The 13,024-nt window shown below is 41.4% G+C and overlaps 1 protein-coding gene across 50 annotated transcripts in view; it reads left to right on the top strand.

Moving 5' to 3' along the window:
* Positions 1-8,632, top strand: part of RIMS2 (regulating synaptic membrane exocytosis 2) — a 603,997-nt gene extending 595,365 nt beyond the window's left edge. For all 50 annotated transcript variants that reach the window (XM_059165830.1, XM_059165827.1, XM_059165815.1 and 47 more), the window contains 4 exons: positions 3,110-3,222; positions 3,560-3,661; positions 5,141-5,280; positions 5,683-8,632. In XM_059165830.1, coding sequence (XP_059021813.1) covers positions 3,110-3,222; positions 3,560-3,661; positions 5,141-5,280; positions 5,683-5,901 — 574 coding nt within the window. In that variant the 3' untranslated portion in view covers positions 5,902-8,632. The remainder of the gene's footprint in view (positions 1-3,109; positions 3,223-3,559; positions 3,662-5,140; positions 5,281-5,682) is intronic.
* Positions 8,633-13,024: the final 4,392 nt, after the last annotated feature.

Raw genomic sequence — 13,024 nt, 5'->3', positions numbered from 1 at the left:
GGCCAGATGTGAGGCAAAGAGGAACGTTTGTCTAGCAGGACTATATAAATATGGGAGAGGAACATGGTTTCCATACATGTATCAGTAAGATTGTGTGGGATACCAGTTAAAATGCTTGGATTAACTATGTATTTGGGGATTTAGGTTGGGAGAAGAAACAGATTTGATGTTCATCAAGGAAGTCTTAAAAGGGATAGAGAAGCGATTAAAAAATGAATGTGCACCAAGCTTTCCTCGTTGCAGAATGCTATGGTAGATGCTGTTAGGGATACAAAAATGTCCCAGCTGTGGCCCCTGGCACCCCAGATGTTTATATTTTATGGGAGAAATGGGTTGAATATGCGTATTCATTTAACAAATATTTTCCACGCCTTCCAGCGTTCTAGGCACTGTGCTCAGTTGGTATATAAGTCATACAAGGGGACCAAAATCCATTAGTGGTTAAGACCATTGGCTTTTTAAAATCATATAGGCTTAAGTTCTCCTCTGTTTTTTGGTACTGTAGAAACTTGGATAATTATTTAACTTTTAATTAATAAGTATTTATTAAGTGCTTACAATATTCCAGACACGGTTCTAGGGGCTAGAGTTATATCAGTGAACAAAATAGAAACAAACGAACAAAAAACCCTACCCTCACCAAACTTATGGTCTAAAAGATAAGATGGACAATAAATAAGAAAAGTTGTTAATACGTAGATATAAGGAAAATTCATAAAATATATAGTAGATTAGGTAGTGCGAGTGCCAAAGAGAAAAAGAAAGGAATAGAGATGAGAGAGGGCAGGGGTGGCTATCATGTAGGGACAGGGAGAAAAATGTATCTGGGTAAAGATTTGAAGAATGTGGACATTCGAGGGAAGAACATTCCAGCCCGAACCCATTCTGAGAGTTGGAGGAAGCAGTTTGCCGGCATCAGCGGTGGGGAAGGCGGGACTGTGCTGGAAGGGCGGGAGTAGACATTAACATGGGGGGCAAGGAGTAGACAGCTTGCATCGACTTTGTAATAGCAGTGTGAGGACTTTGCTTTTCCTCTGAGAGGGACGAGAAACCAATGGCAGATTTGAGCAGAGTCCTGATGTTCCCTGACTTGAATTTTAACAGACCGCTCTGATTGCTGCGGGGGTGGAAAGTAAATTTGGCCACAGAGGGACCATCCAGAGGACTGTTCGGTAAGACTGCAGGCAGAAGATAAAGGCTGGGACCACAGTGGAAGCATTATAATGCGAGGTCACATTCTAGATGCATTTTTACAGTAGAGCCTATAAGATTTATTGGTACCTCTGATGTAAGTAAGGAGAGAAAGGGGGTGTATCCGTTTGCTAGGGCTGCCCTAACAAAATACCGAAGATTGGGTAGCTTAAACAACAGAAATTTAGTTTCTCATAGTTCTGGAGACCAGAAGTCCAAGATCAAGGTGTTATCCGGCTTGGTTTTTCCTGGGGTATCTCCTTGGCTTGCAGATGGCCTCCTCTCAGTGTGTGCTCACATGGTGTTTCTCCTGTGCAAGCAAACCCCTGAAATCTCTTGTTCTTCTTAAAAGGAAACCATCAGGGGCAACTGGGTGGCTCAGTGGATGATCCCAGTGTCCTGGGATCGAGCCCCTCGTCCGCCTCTCTGCTCAGCAGGGAGCCTGCTTCCTCCACTCTCTCTGCCTGCCTCTCTGCCTACTTGTGATCTCTGTCTGTCAAATAAATAAATAAAATCTTTTAAAAAAAAAAAAAAAAGGAAAGGAAACCATCAGATGAGGTTAGATTAGAGTAGGGCCCCACCCTTATGAGCTCATTTAACCATAATTAACTCTTTAAAGGCCCTATGTCCATGTTCGGGTCATACTGGGGATTAAGGCTTCAGCATATGCTTCGGTGGGGGACAAGGTTCAGTCCGTAACAAAGAGGAAAGGCTAACCCAAGGCTGGACAGTCAAAAGAATGAAGTTGCCATTTAAGATGAGAAGCCCTTGAGAGGAACAGACTTTGCCTTTTTGTTTGTTTTGAGGTTGGGAGTCAGTGTGGGACAAATTGAGTATCAGTTGCCTGTTAGACATCCAAGCAGACAGGTAGGCAAAGCAGATCTAATACTAATAGCAGGTCTGTGGTCCAAGCCGGAGATGGCAGTCTAGGCCATGTCAGCATAGATGGCCTTTAAAACCGTGAAACTGCATCAGATCACCAAGGACACTGGGGCATGCAGGAAAAATAAGAAGTCCAAGTATTGGTCTCTCAAAGGTTAATGGTAGAACCAGTAAGGGAGACTGAGGTAGAGTGGCCAAAGAGGAAAATCAGGGAACCAGAGGGTCTAGGAACCACAGTGAACCAAGTGTTTCAATGGAGAGGGAGGGCTCCATTGTGTCCGCTGATACTAATGTGTTAAATCAGACAAGTGCTGAGTATGAACAGTTGGGTTACCCGTGTGGACCCTTGGTGACCTTGGTGGGTGGAGAAAAATCAAGCAAGCAAGAGAGCAAGGAAAAACTGAATACAGTTTCAAGGGAGAACAAGAAAAAAGAAACTGAAGACAGCCCATAGAGTAAACTCTTTCAAGGAGCTTTGAGTAGAGAAATGGGGTGGGAGCTAGAGTAAGAAGGGGAGTTAGGAAAGGGATTTTTTTTTAAGGTAGAAGTTTTGTTTTTTTTGTTTGTTTTTTGTTTTTTTTTTTAGGGTGGAAGAGTAACAGCAGGTTTTTGTGTACTGATGGGAATGATCTAGAAGAGTTTCTTCATTTGTAAAACAGGATAATAGAATCTATCTCCCAGTGCAGCTAAGAGGATTAAATCCGTGAATGCCTATTCGTGGAGTAAGGGCTCAGTAGGTAGCCAGCGCTGTTGATAGAAATCACAGGCCAGACCCTCCAGACAAGGAGGAGAAAGACTCGTACACAGCAGCCTGCAGTCTGGCGTGACAGGTGCTTCTGGTGACATACATGGGCTGCTAGAGAACGAGAAAGGGTGAGCCACGGGTGGTGGAACACAGTGATTGGGGTCCATTAATACAAGTGACAAAAACATGGTGGTAACTGTTCCTGCCCCTGAGTAGGGGCAAGAGGGAAACCCGAGCTGCCTGAGAGTCAATGGGTTGAAGGTTTAATCCCATGTGTTATTTTGCTTTTAGTCTGATTTTCCCTGGTGTCCGCCTGGCCTCCGATAGCCAGTTCAGCGATTTCCTGGATGGCCTTGGCCCTGCCCAGCTAGTGGGGCGCCAGACTCTGGCTACACCTGCAATGGGTAAGAATTTTTTGTCATCTGATTTCGTTGTTCCTCCTTTAGAGTATTGAAAATTACATTCTCTTGTTTCATGGGATCTTTAATAGTATTGTCTGCAGGAATAAGCGTTTTTATTTGTACCAATAAAAGAATTTGAACCGATTTTTCCCCCAAGTTAATTGATAAGCTTGCTAAAGTAAAAGATCATTGGTAGAATTTTAAATATATTTAAATTTATGAAAATATATGGGAAATGAGGAAGTGCTATAAAACAAAGGTCTTTGGCACAAGCCTGCTTCTTACTGCGTTTGTACACTAAACACTAAGGCTTGTCTGTTTCTTCCTCACGCACTTTTAGGTGACATTCAGGTAGGAATGATGGACAAAAAGGGACAGTTGGAGGTGGAAATCATTCGGGCTCGTGGCCTTGTTGTAAAACCAGGTTCCAAGACACTGCCAGGTAAGAACAGAAGGGATTTTTCTATGATTTGCAGTGCCCACTTTTCAATTCAGAGGCTTTGTTTTTGATTAGATGCTGAAAACTTAGTTGTTGAATCATTAAAGATATTAATCAGGGAGTCTGTTACCTGTAGTAGTTTGTGTGATTATCCCAAGTGAGCATGCAGTGAGGGTGGTCTGGTAAGGATAAGTTAAGTTAAATAATTCGAGTTAACCTAATTTAAGTAGGTGTGTATGTAGTAGAAACCATTGCAAAATAAACATGTACATAAGAATTTCTTTTTCTTATTAGCTGGTATTTTGTGTTCTTCTTTACTTTATCTGGGTCTTCAAAATTCTCCTTGGGAATTTTTAGAGCTCTGCATTAGAATAAAGATAGATTTAAAAAAAAAAATAGAATAAAGATAGATATAGGTTTCCAAAGCAGCATAAGCTTTTGTATCTAGGACATTCTAATTAGACTAACTTTTACTTCCTGTAATGTGCAAGGAAAGAGAGGCATCATTAGCATTTTATATTACGAGGTCACACATGTCCTACTGTAATGTCATAATCTAAGGTGCCCGGAACCATGGAAAATGACACAGGCCCACTGTACAGTGATGTAGAACATGAGATCCGATATGTGGAACAATTAGTGAGGATTCTGAAATTCGGTTCTCACCCCGGCACCTCCAGTGACTGAAGAATAGTTTTAAATTTTGTAACTTCCCTGTCCTTGCAGAAATTCTAAATGATAATGTGTACAACCTTGCAGGGTGGTTAAGTCAATTGTATTTACAAAGGTCTTGGAGCTAGTTAGCCCACTGTGCCGTAAAGAATACCGTAATTTGTACATGCATGAAAATGCTTTTATGGAGAGTCAAGTACATTTCAAGCCAAACAATTCATAATTAGCTGCCTCTTCCCGGCTTATGTGAACGTATTACATCAAAGCCCCCTGCCTTGTACCCACGCCACCATCAACAAATAAGCCCTTTTGATTAGTAAATGACTGTTATTTAGAAAAAATTTATATTTACTATTTATATTATATAATTATATTATGTAAGCATTTATTATAGAGATTATATTATTTATGTTATAATTTATTTATGAAAAGACATCATCTCAAGCATGTTTACTTAGGTTTAAGTACTGACAGATGAAAGACTGACGAAGACTTCTCTCTTGAACATTGTTAGGGGCTGGAAGCATTTCACCTTATTTAATGCATTGTTGAAATCTATAAAACCATTGGATGGCGAAATAGTGATCAACTCAGAGTAGCCTCTGGGTTAAAGCTGCCTAAACTCTTTCAGTGGCTGATAGGGACTTCGTATTTAGCTAATGATTTTTACATTATGTGGAAAGACGGATGACTTTTGATTGCCGGTTCTTTTGGCGTAAAACTAGGCCATTGCAGATGTCATCTCCAAGTTGGGTGTTGCGTAACGGCGCCGTGTCACTTAATCCTCCCCTCTGTGTGTTCTTTCCCAAGCACCATATGTGAAGGTGTATCTTTTGGATAATGGAGTCTGCATAGCCAAAAAGAAAACAAAGGTGGCGAGAAAAACACTGGAACCCCTTTACCAACAGCTATTATCTTTCGAAGAAAGTCCCCAGGGGAAGGTTTTACAGGTATTTACTGAATGATTTCTCCCTTATATAGGAAATGGACTCAGACCTTAGACCCACATGTCTTACCGCATTCCCTTCCATTGCTCTCAGCTGAAATTCTTGGGAAATGGCAAAGCAGTGACCCATGTTATTAAGCCGTGGACGCTGTGGTTTCCTTTCCAGTGAGCTAGAGACTTGCCAGCCCCTATCAGACACAAACTCCAGTTTCCCCAGACTCCTTAGGATGTGAACACTCTAGTACACTTTTCCTCATGTGCCTTTATCCCAGCACTATCCCAGCAATTAAAACACAACTGTGGAGTTTGATGTTTGATGATACATGTTGACCAAATGTATTTTATTTTGCAAGTTTCCATGTGCATAATGATGCTGACTTCACTCTCCTTTTTCTTTCGCCAACAGATCATTGTCTGGGGAGATTATGGTCGCATGGATCACAAATCCTTTATGGGAGTGGCCCAGATACTTTTAGATGAACTGGAGCTATCCAATATGGTGATTGGATGGTTCAAACTTTTTCCCCCTTCTTCCCTAGTAGATCCAACTTTGGCCCCTCTGACAAGAAGAGCTTCCCAATCCTCTCTGGAAAGTTCAACCGGACCTTCTTACTCTCGTTCATAGCAGCTGTAAAACTGTTGTCATAGCAACCAGCGTTACAAAAAAAAATAAATAAATAAATAAAAAATAAAAAACAACCCACAGGTCGCAAACCCTGGTAACACTGCATGCTTAATGTTGTGTCTTCTGAGCCTGTTTCTAGGGATACAAAGCGATCCTGTGTTCTCAGAGGAAGTTGCACACATTGTGCCCTAAAGATGGTCCTCAGGTCAAAGAGCAGAGTTATGAAGAACTATCAGGCTTGGAGTTCAAGAACACTTGAGTTTGGGTCCAATCTGAAGCCATGGATTAATCTCAAAGAATCAGTCAGTTTCATGCAACAAAAGCCCTTTTCAATGGCACCTTTCTATTTTTATCGTTCCTTTTTCTTCATTTCTCTGACCCCAAAGCCCTATTATGCCACAGAAATGGAGCTATACAGTCATGAAGCCATGTTACAAGTCAAAGAGTGAAGTCCTCGGAAGCATCAGGTGAAAAGCGGGAGACCAAAGAAGTGGTCCGGAACAGACATCCGCCCTCCTCTGCACAGGGACCAGGAGCAGCCCGTCCAGCGTAAGCCGTGGCCAACTTCAGAGCTCCAGCAGGCACGCCACTCCCTAAGGCCACGATGTGTTGGACTCTGAAAAACAAAATTCTGTGGCTCCACTGTACTGAATGAAATTAAAGAAACTTTTTTTGCATGGACACAGATTAGCTGAATACTTAAATTATTTTCTTGGGGCTGCAACTTGCAAAAAAAAAAAAAAAAAAAAGAATAAAAATCAGCCATTTTCAACAATTTATATTATTTTTAAAAATAAATTTCACTATTGCATGGTTTTAAAAGGGGAAGAGAATGCAACAGGGTGGCACAAAGACACACCATGTTTATTCTTTAATCATAGTCTGTGTTTTGGCAGACATTACAAATGAGAATACTTTCTAGAAGATACTTAAAATTCTCTTTATGTGACAAATAAGCATACTATATTCAATTTATTTCCATGTTAAATATACAAATCTTATAAAGTTCAATATGTGCAAATTGTTCACATCTTTCTTCCTCTTCTGTCTCACTTTTCCTCTCTTCTCTTTTAATCTTTCATTTTCTTTCTCCCTACCAGAGTGAACATTATACTAAAAGATCACAAGTTTTTGACCTGATACTCCTTATACCCCCTGTTTGATTCAGAGCTGTAGATGCTTCTGAATTTATGAATTTCTCAAGAGAAAAAAAAAAAAACACCAAAAACTAAGAGCTTTCTTTATTTCAAGCATGTTGAAAAGGATTTTGCAACATGACTTGGGAGTACATTCAAGTAAGTCAGCATGTATTTGATAAAGAAGATATTTGAACTTTTGCAATTTATTGTACAGTGCATGGGACTTTTCTTTTCACCTTCAAAGTTCAGTTTACAGGAAAACCCTAAAATCATATGCCCATTGTAATGTCTAATAAATTTGTTTTTAGCACCAGCATTATTCATACAGGGGTTAAAATATTATTTCTAGAAGGTCTTAGGTTTTGTTTTTTAATTAATTAAAGCAATTTCTTTAGCCAATTTCCATTTACTATGTGAATAGAAAAACACTGCTAAAAATTTGGAGCCTGAAACACAGGGCTGTTTATTAATTCATTTTTCTGTAGTAAAATACAATTTTTCACAAATTATATTTCTAAAGAAATATAGTAAACATAAATATGCAACAAATAATTTTAAAGCTCCAATTTTTAGGTGACTCAAAGAAAGTCAGTCTGCCTATTAATAGTTCTTTGATGCCATCACCAAAAGTCTACACCCCGAGTCCCCCAAGGTCAAACCCCTGCCTTTGGTTTTACAGACAGTCATTACCATTGGGTGGTGCTGCAAGGTCAAGTTTCTCTTAAGTTCCCCTCTTGAGAGGAAGAGTCACTGATTAATATAATGAAGCCACCCATACTTTCTGTTTCTTTACGTACACTTTGATAACACATTCCTACAGGTTGATTTTAATTTCTTGCAGAAACTTTTGAAATTCACATACATACCACTTAAGGCCATGCACAAAAATTGCTTTCTTCTTTCTTTCTTTTTCTTTTTTTTTTTTTTCCTTTTTAAATTCCATGCTGGCCATTAAAAACCATCATGCTTGATATGGTGCAAAAGTTAAAATGAGTATCACTAAAAATGCCTTCTCTTTATGTGGTGCAATATGAAATACACCGAGACTGTGTCTTGACCTTGTGTGATCTACGATGGCCCCAGGTAAAGTTGTCAAAAGAACGAATAAAACTCTATGGAAATAATTTAGACACTTATGTACCAGCAGCAATTAATTTAATAGACCTGTAGTGTCTATACTTTCCCTTAGAATAAACGTTTACCATTTTCCTGATACGAAGATGCAGTCACATAATTTTTTGTGCATATTCCTATAAAAATTATTTCTAATTTTAATAAGAAGGACATGACTGTATGGAATATTTGTACATACTTGTCATTATGCAGTATTTATTTAAAAAGTGGGTGTATTTTTTTTTAATTTTCACATGTCTGCACCTCGACTTGTGGTTTAGTCGTGTAAATAGCACTACTCCAGTGACCATTGCTGCCCTGTACATAGTATGTTTTAAAAGTAAAGGGAATTCCAGTTGGAAAAAAAAAAAAAAAAAAGGGCAGATTAGTCCTGTAACGAACACCAACTAATGTAAATCACATTCATTCTGGTGATGGTATTTAACACTTTAAATAAAACATTTTCTTTACAGACGTTGTATGCATGGCTTTCTCTGACTTCTCTTCTCCCCATCTCAAGCCTGCTGCCGCTTTTCCCTGAACACACGCGTTGTTTCAATACAACAAAATTATCTTTTCTTACTTCTCCATGACAGAAGCAGCTGGTTGGTTTTAGCAAACAGCCCTCGGTAGAGCGTGTTTTCAGAGTGCCAAAGGATCTCGAACTACACCAGTAGAAGTTGCTGCTTTTCAAAAAAGTGGTTATTCTGTGTGGGGTAGAGACAGATTGGTGTTCTGGATTGAGGTGCTTTCTGTTAAGTGACTCAGCAGCTCACAGAGTCTCAGAGCAAACTGAGTGAGATTTCTGAGTCAGTGTCCTCCCCCCTCCACGGAGAGCAGAGTCCTACTAGAGAACCCCACGCAGACGCTGCCGTTTTCTGGGCGAAGGTGACAGGAGTGACAGTGGGTTTTCCGCCACTGTGTCAGTTAAGCTTTGTTGGGGTGGGGGGCGCTTTCTCTGCTGGGGAGACACCTTTGCTAACATGGTGGGGAACAACCTGTCCAGAGACCAGCTTCTCTCCTGTGGCTCCGGGTGGGAAGGTTTCTCCATCTCCTAAGATGGAGGCAGTTCCTCAAACTGGAAGAAAAAACTCCAGCAGAGCTCTGATGGAAGTTTTCCCTGGCTGTAAATTTAGAAGGGAGCTTAATTATTACAAATCCAAACCTAGTTCTCTCTCTGTTCTTGGAAATCACCATTTCTTCCATTTCCAAGGACTCCATTTCAGCTCAGTCCTCCATGCCTATCCCAGATTACTTTTCATTATTCCATTCCATTCTTCTATTCTAACTCCTGTTATAACACCCCCTTGCCTTCTTTCTATGTCCTCTCCTGAAAAGCCCTTCTACCTCCTCAAAACCGATCCACGCTGGTCCCTCCCTGCAACCCCTAGCTCAGGACGGAGCTCCTCTGGAGCTCTTCCTGACTGAACCCCAGCAACAAGACTGCTGTTGATGCCAACACCTTCACTTTCCCAGGAACTGCCAGTCGAGGCACCACAAGCAGCAGTAAAGGATGTGGGGGTCACTCTTGCAGGGGCTGACAGAGGAATGGTCAAAACATTACCGAAGCTGTCTGCCCATACTGTCTGACTCCCAAGAGTATAAGCGACTGACTTCTACATCACAAACCAGTTTGGGTTTTTTCCTTTTAAATTAGACTTTAAGGACTCTAAGGACTGGTTCCTGACTCTGCCAGTTACTTACATTCTCCTTTGACAACGTCACTTATATTCTGAGTCTCACTACCCACAGCTGCAAGTAAAGCTACCCAGTACGTTGGGCTGTCACAGGGATTAAACAAAATACCGTATAAAGAACACAGCACCGAGACTGTTAACTATTAAGAGCATAAGTAATTGATTAGGAGGTCTTAAAAACCAACTCTTTCTTTGCTGGTCTGTCTCATCGAAGGCACAAGTCTTCCTAAGGAGACATGTTATTTTCTCTGGACACTCAGGGCCGCACTGGATTGGAAGGTAGCTGTGCTGGGCTCCCTGCAGACCACGTCTGATCTTCCCTGAAGAAGAACGTGCCCCCAGTGGGTTCAGACAATCTATCATCAGGGCTCCATAAAAGAAAGACTCCAGGAAGAAATCTCAGCAAGTCAGCTCAGGACCTCCTCAGAAAGGAGCACTTAGCAGACAGGGTTGGGCAATCATCCAAAAGATGGGACCTTAAAAATACCCTGGTAGAGGTCACTGCACTTGGGCTGGCTCTCTGTCCTGGAAAGTCAGTGATGGCAACAGAAGCCCCAGGTCCTGAGAGATCACATGACATGGGAGCAGGGTGACCTCAGAATCCTGAGACAGCCCTGAGCTCCTTATCATGCATCTTCTCTGATCGTTTCCTAGGCAAGAGATCGGTCAGGCTATTCTCTGCTTCTCACCTCCAGAGTCTGGGCTCCCCTTTTGTCATTAGTCTGGCTGGTGGGATGCTGAGGACAACAGACTTTCTGGGTGTCCAAGCAAAGGCAATGAGAACCCCTACAGACTACACGGGGGACTGGTGATATACTAACATACCCAAACCCTGATGCTGATGACCTAAGCGCTATCTGGGAGTAATGAACAGCATGACAGCAAGAAATTGTGTGTTCGATCATCCTAAGCCTTTCTTAGCAAATTTCAAGCTCTTGATGGAGAAATTTTGGAAATTGTGAGAAAGTGTATGTGTTGCCTAGTTCATTCTTGACTTATTATAGCCAAGAACTTTGTGTGCTGACAGATAAAACAAAAAACAAAAAACAAAACAATGTTTTGGTGGTAAGGGGGAACAGGACACGGGCTGACTCATCCTGAATATTCTGAGTTCTGACCAGTGCTGAGCACTCGAAGTTGATAATCTAGTCTCTAGGTACAAACTTGGTGCCTGAAGACTTAGAGAAATAATCCCAAGCTCACAAAATCAAAACTCTAGTTCTTCAGCCTTTCTCAGAAAAAGCGATAGGGTATAACCTAGTCTCGGGTCTTTTTTTTTTTTTTTTTTTTAGATTTTATTTATTTATTTGACAGACAGAGATCACAAGTAGGCAGAGAGGCAGGCAGAGAGAGAGGAGGAAGCAGGCTCTCTGCTGAGCAGAGAGCCCGATGTGGGACTCGATCCCAGGACCCTGAGATCATGACCTGAGCCGAAGGCAGCGGCTTAACCCACTGAGCCACCCAGGCACCCTAGTCTCAGGTCTTAAAATGATCTAAGAGACAGGCTCTTCAAATATCCAGGAATCATTTCTCTTCCAAGTGGACGGGTCCTCAATCTCTGGATACCAATAGGGACATCTTTTCTGTCTTCTATCTTTTCTAGGGTCATAACAAATCACATTTCCGTTCCTAGGTGTAAATACTGTGACTTTTCATTCGAAGCTGTGCCTCAAACACTATCACTCATTTTTCACAATACCAAAGAGGAAATGGGGGTTGGGAGGATTAAAGAGGAAAAGAAGAGCATGGGAAAGGAGGGGACTGGGAAAGAAAAGGCCCCTGAACAACATAGTCCTTAATGAGATTTGGTCTGTTTTCCAACTGTCTAGAATGTGGTCCGTTTTCTCACATCTGGTTGGAGTGAGTCACACAGGTGACTGTGTGAATGCAAATGAGCCCCAGGGACAAAATAGGAACAGAAATAAACACTTGGAGGCTTCTTTTAATGATAAGACTTATATCCAGGGTCTTGCTGGAGAGCTAAGTGTGCCTTGAATGTGAAGGAGAAGGGTCATGGCTTTTAAGCGGACACTCAGAAAAGAGAGAGCCCCTCCAATGGGCTGGAGTTAAGTTTAAGGGACATGAACCACACGCACAGAGAGCAGGACCACAGGGGCTGGGAGATGGAAAGGTCCTCCTCTTAGAACACAGTAAGCAGCAGTGGGAATACCTCAAGGCTGCTACAATATGTGCGTTATTTTTCCTTTCTCTTCCTTTAATATGGAATACCCACCTGGATGTCTTTTTCTTTTTCTTTTTTCTTTTTTAAGATTTTATTTATTTATTCGAGATAGAGAGCAAGAGAACGCGTGCTTGCATGCTTGAGAGAGAGCCTAAGTATGGGCTCAGGGGTGGAGGGAGAGGGAGAAGCAGGCTCTCCTCTGAGTCCGGAGCCAGACGCAGGGCTCAGTTCCAAGACTCTGGATGCAGGATCTGAGCTGAAGGCAGCTGCTTAACCAACAGAGCTACCTAGGTACCCCCAGATACTTTTTCTTATCTGCAGCTCCAGTCATTTTATCAGATGCCTTTCAAACACAGCATTTTGCAATCCCAGGTTATGAAACAAGGTGGGTCTCAGGGGTCTTAGAACGTGAAGGCACCAGAAATCACTTGGCCAGAGACGGCAGATGGCAAGAATTATTCAGGTCTTAGCATCCCAGTGCTTAAAGGGCTGGTTGCCACTTGCTCTAGTCTCCCCTGTATAGTTGGTCTTCTTAATAAAGGAAACCCTGAAGAATACACTGCGGGACAGTACATTCTCTATATTTTATTTCTCTTTTAAATGGGCTTTATATCTATATATTTTAAAAAATTCTGCTCAAGCACTAGTAATGTCATGGTGAGTAAGACATCATTCCAGACTCCAAAACGACTTCCCTGAATATGACCAGAGTGTGTGCTTCCATATCTAAAATAAATCTGTTGTGAGATACGATATACGCTAGACAGGAACACAGAGGAAGAATTGGTTAATATTCTTTAGGAAGGTTGCCTGAAGGAGGTGAGATTTTCTGTTTACTGCTGACTTACTCTATTTGAGCTCAATTACTCATCTGCCACAGAGGTACGTAATGGCCACTTCAAAGAGTTGCGGGGGTTGAAATGACAAAAGAAATGATCACTTCCAATACAACTGAGTATATAATAAGTACTCAACTGAAGTTATTTCTTGTA

Source organism: Mustela lutreola, chromosome 3, assembly GCF_030435805.1.
Source record: "Mustela lutreola isolate mMusLut2 chromosome 3, mMusLut2.pri, whole genome shotgun sequence".
NCBI classification, from domain to species: Eukaryota; Metazoa; Chordata; class Mammalia; order Carnivora; family Mustelidae; genus Mustela; species Mustela lutreola.
The sequence above is the reverse complement of the archived record's forward strand: the minus strand, read 5'-3'. Positions and strand labels throughout refer to the sequence as shown.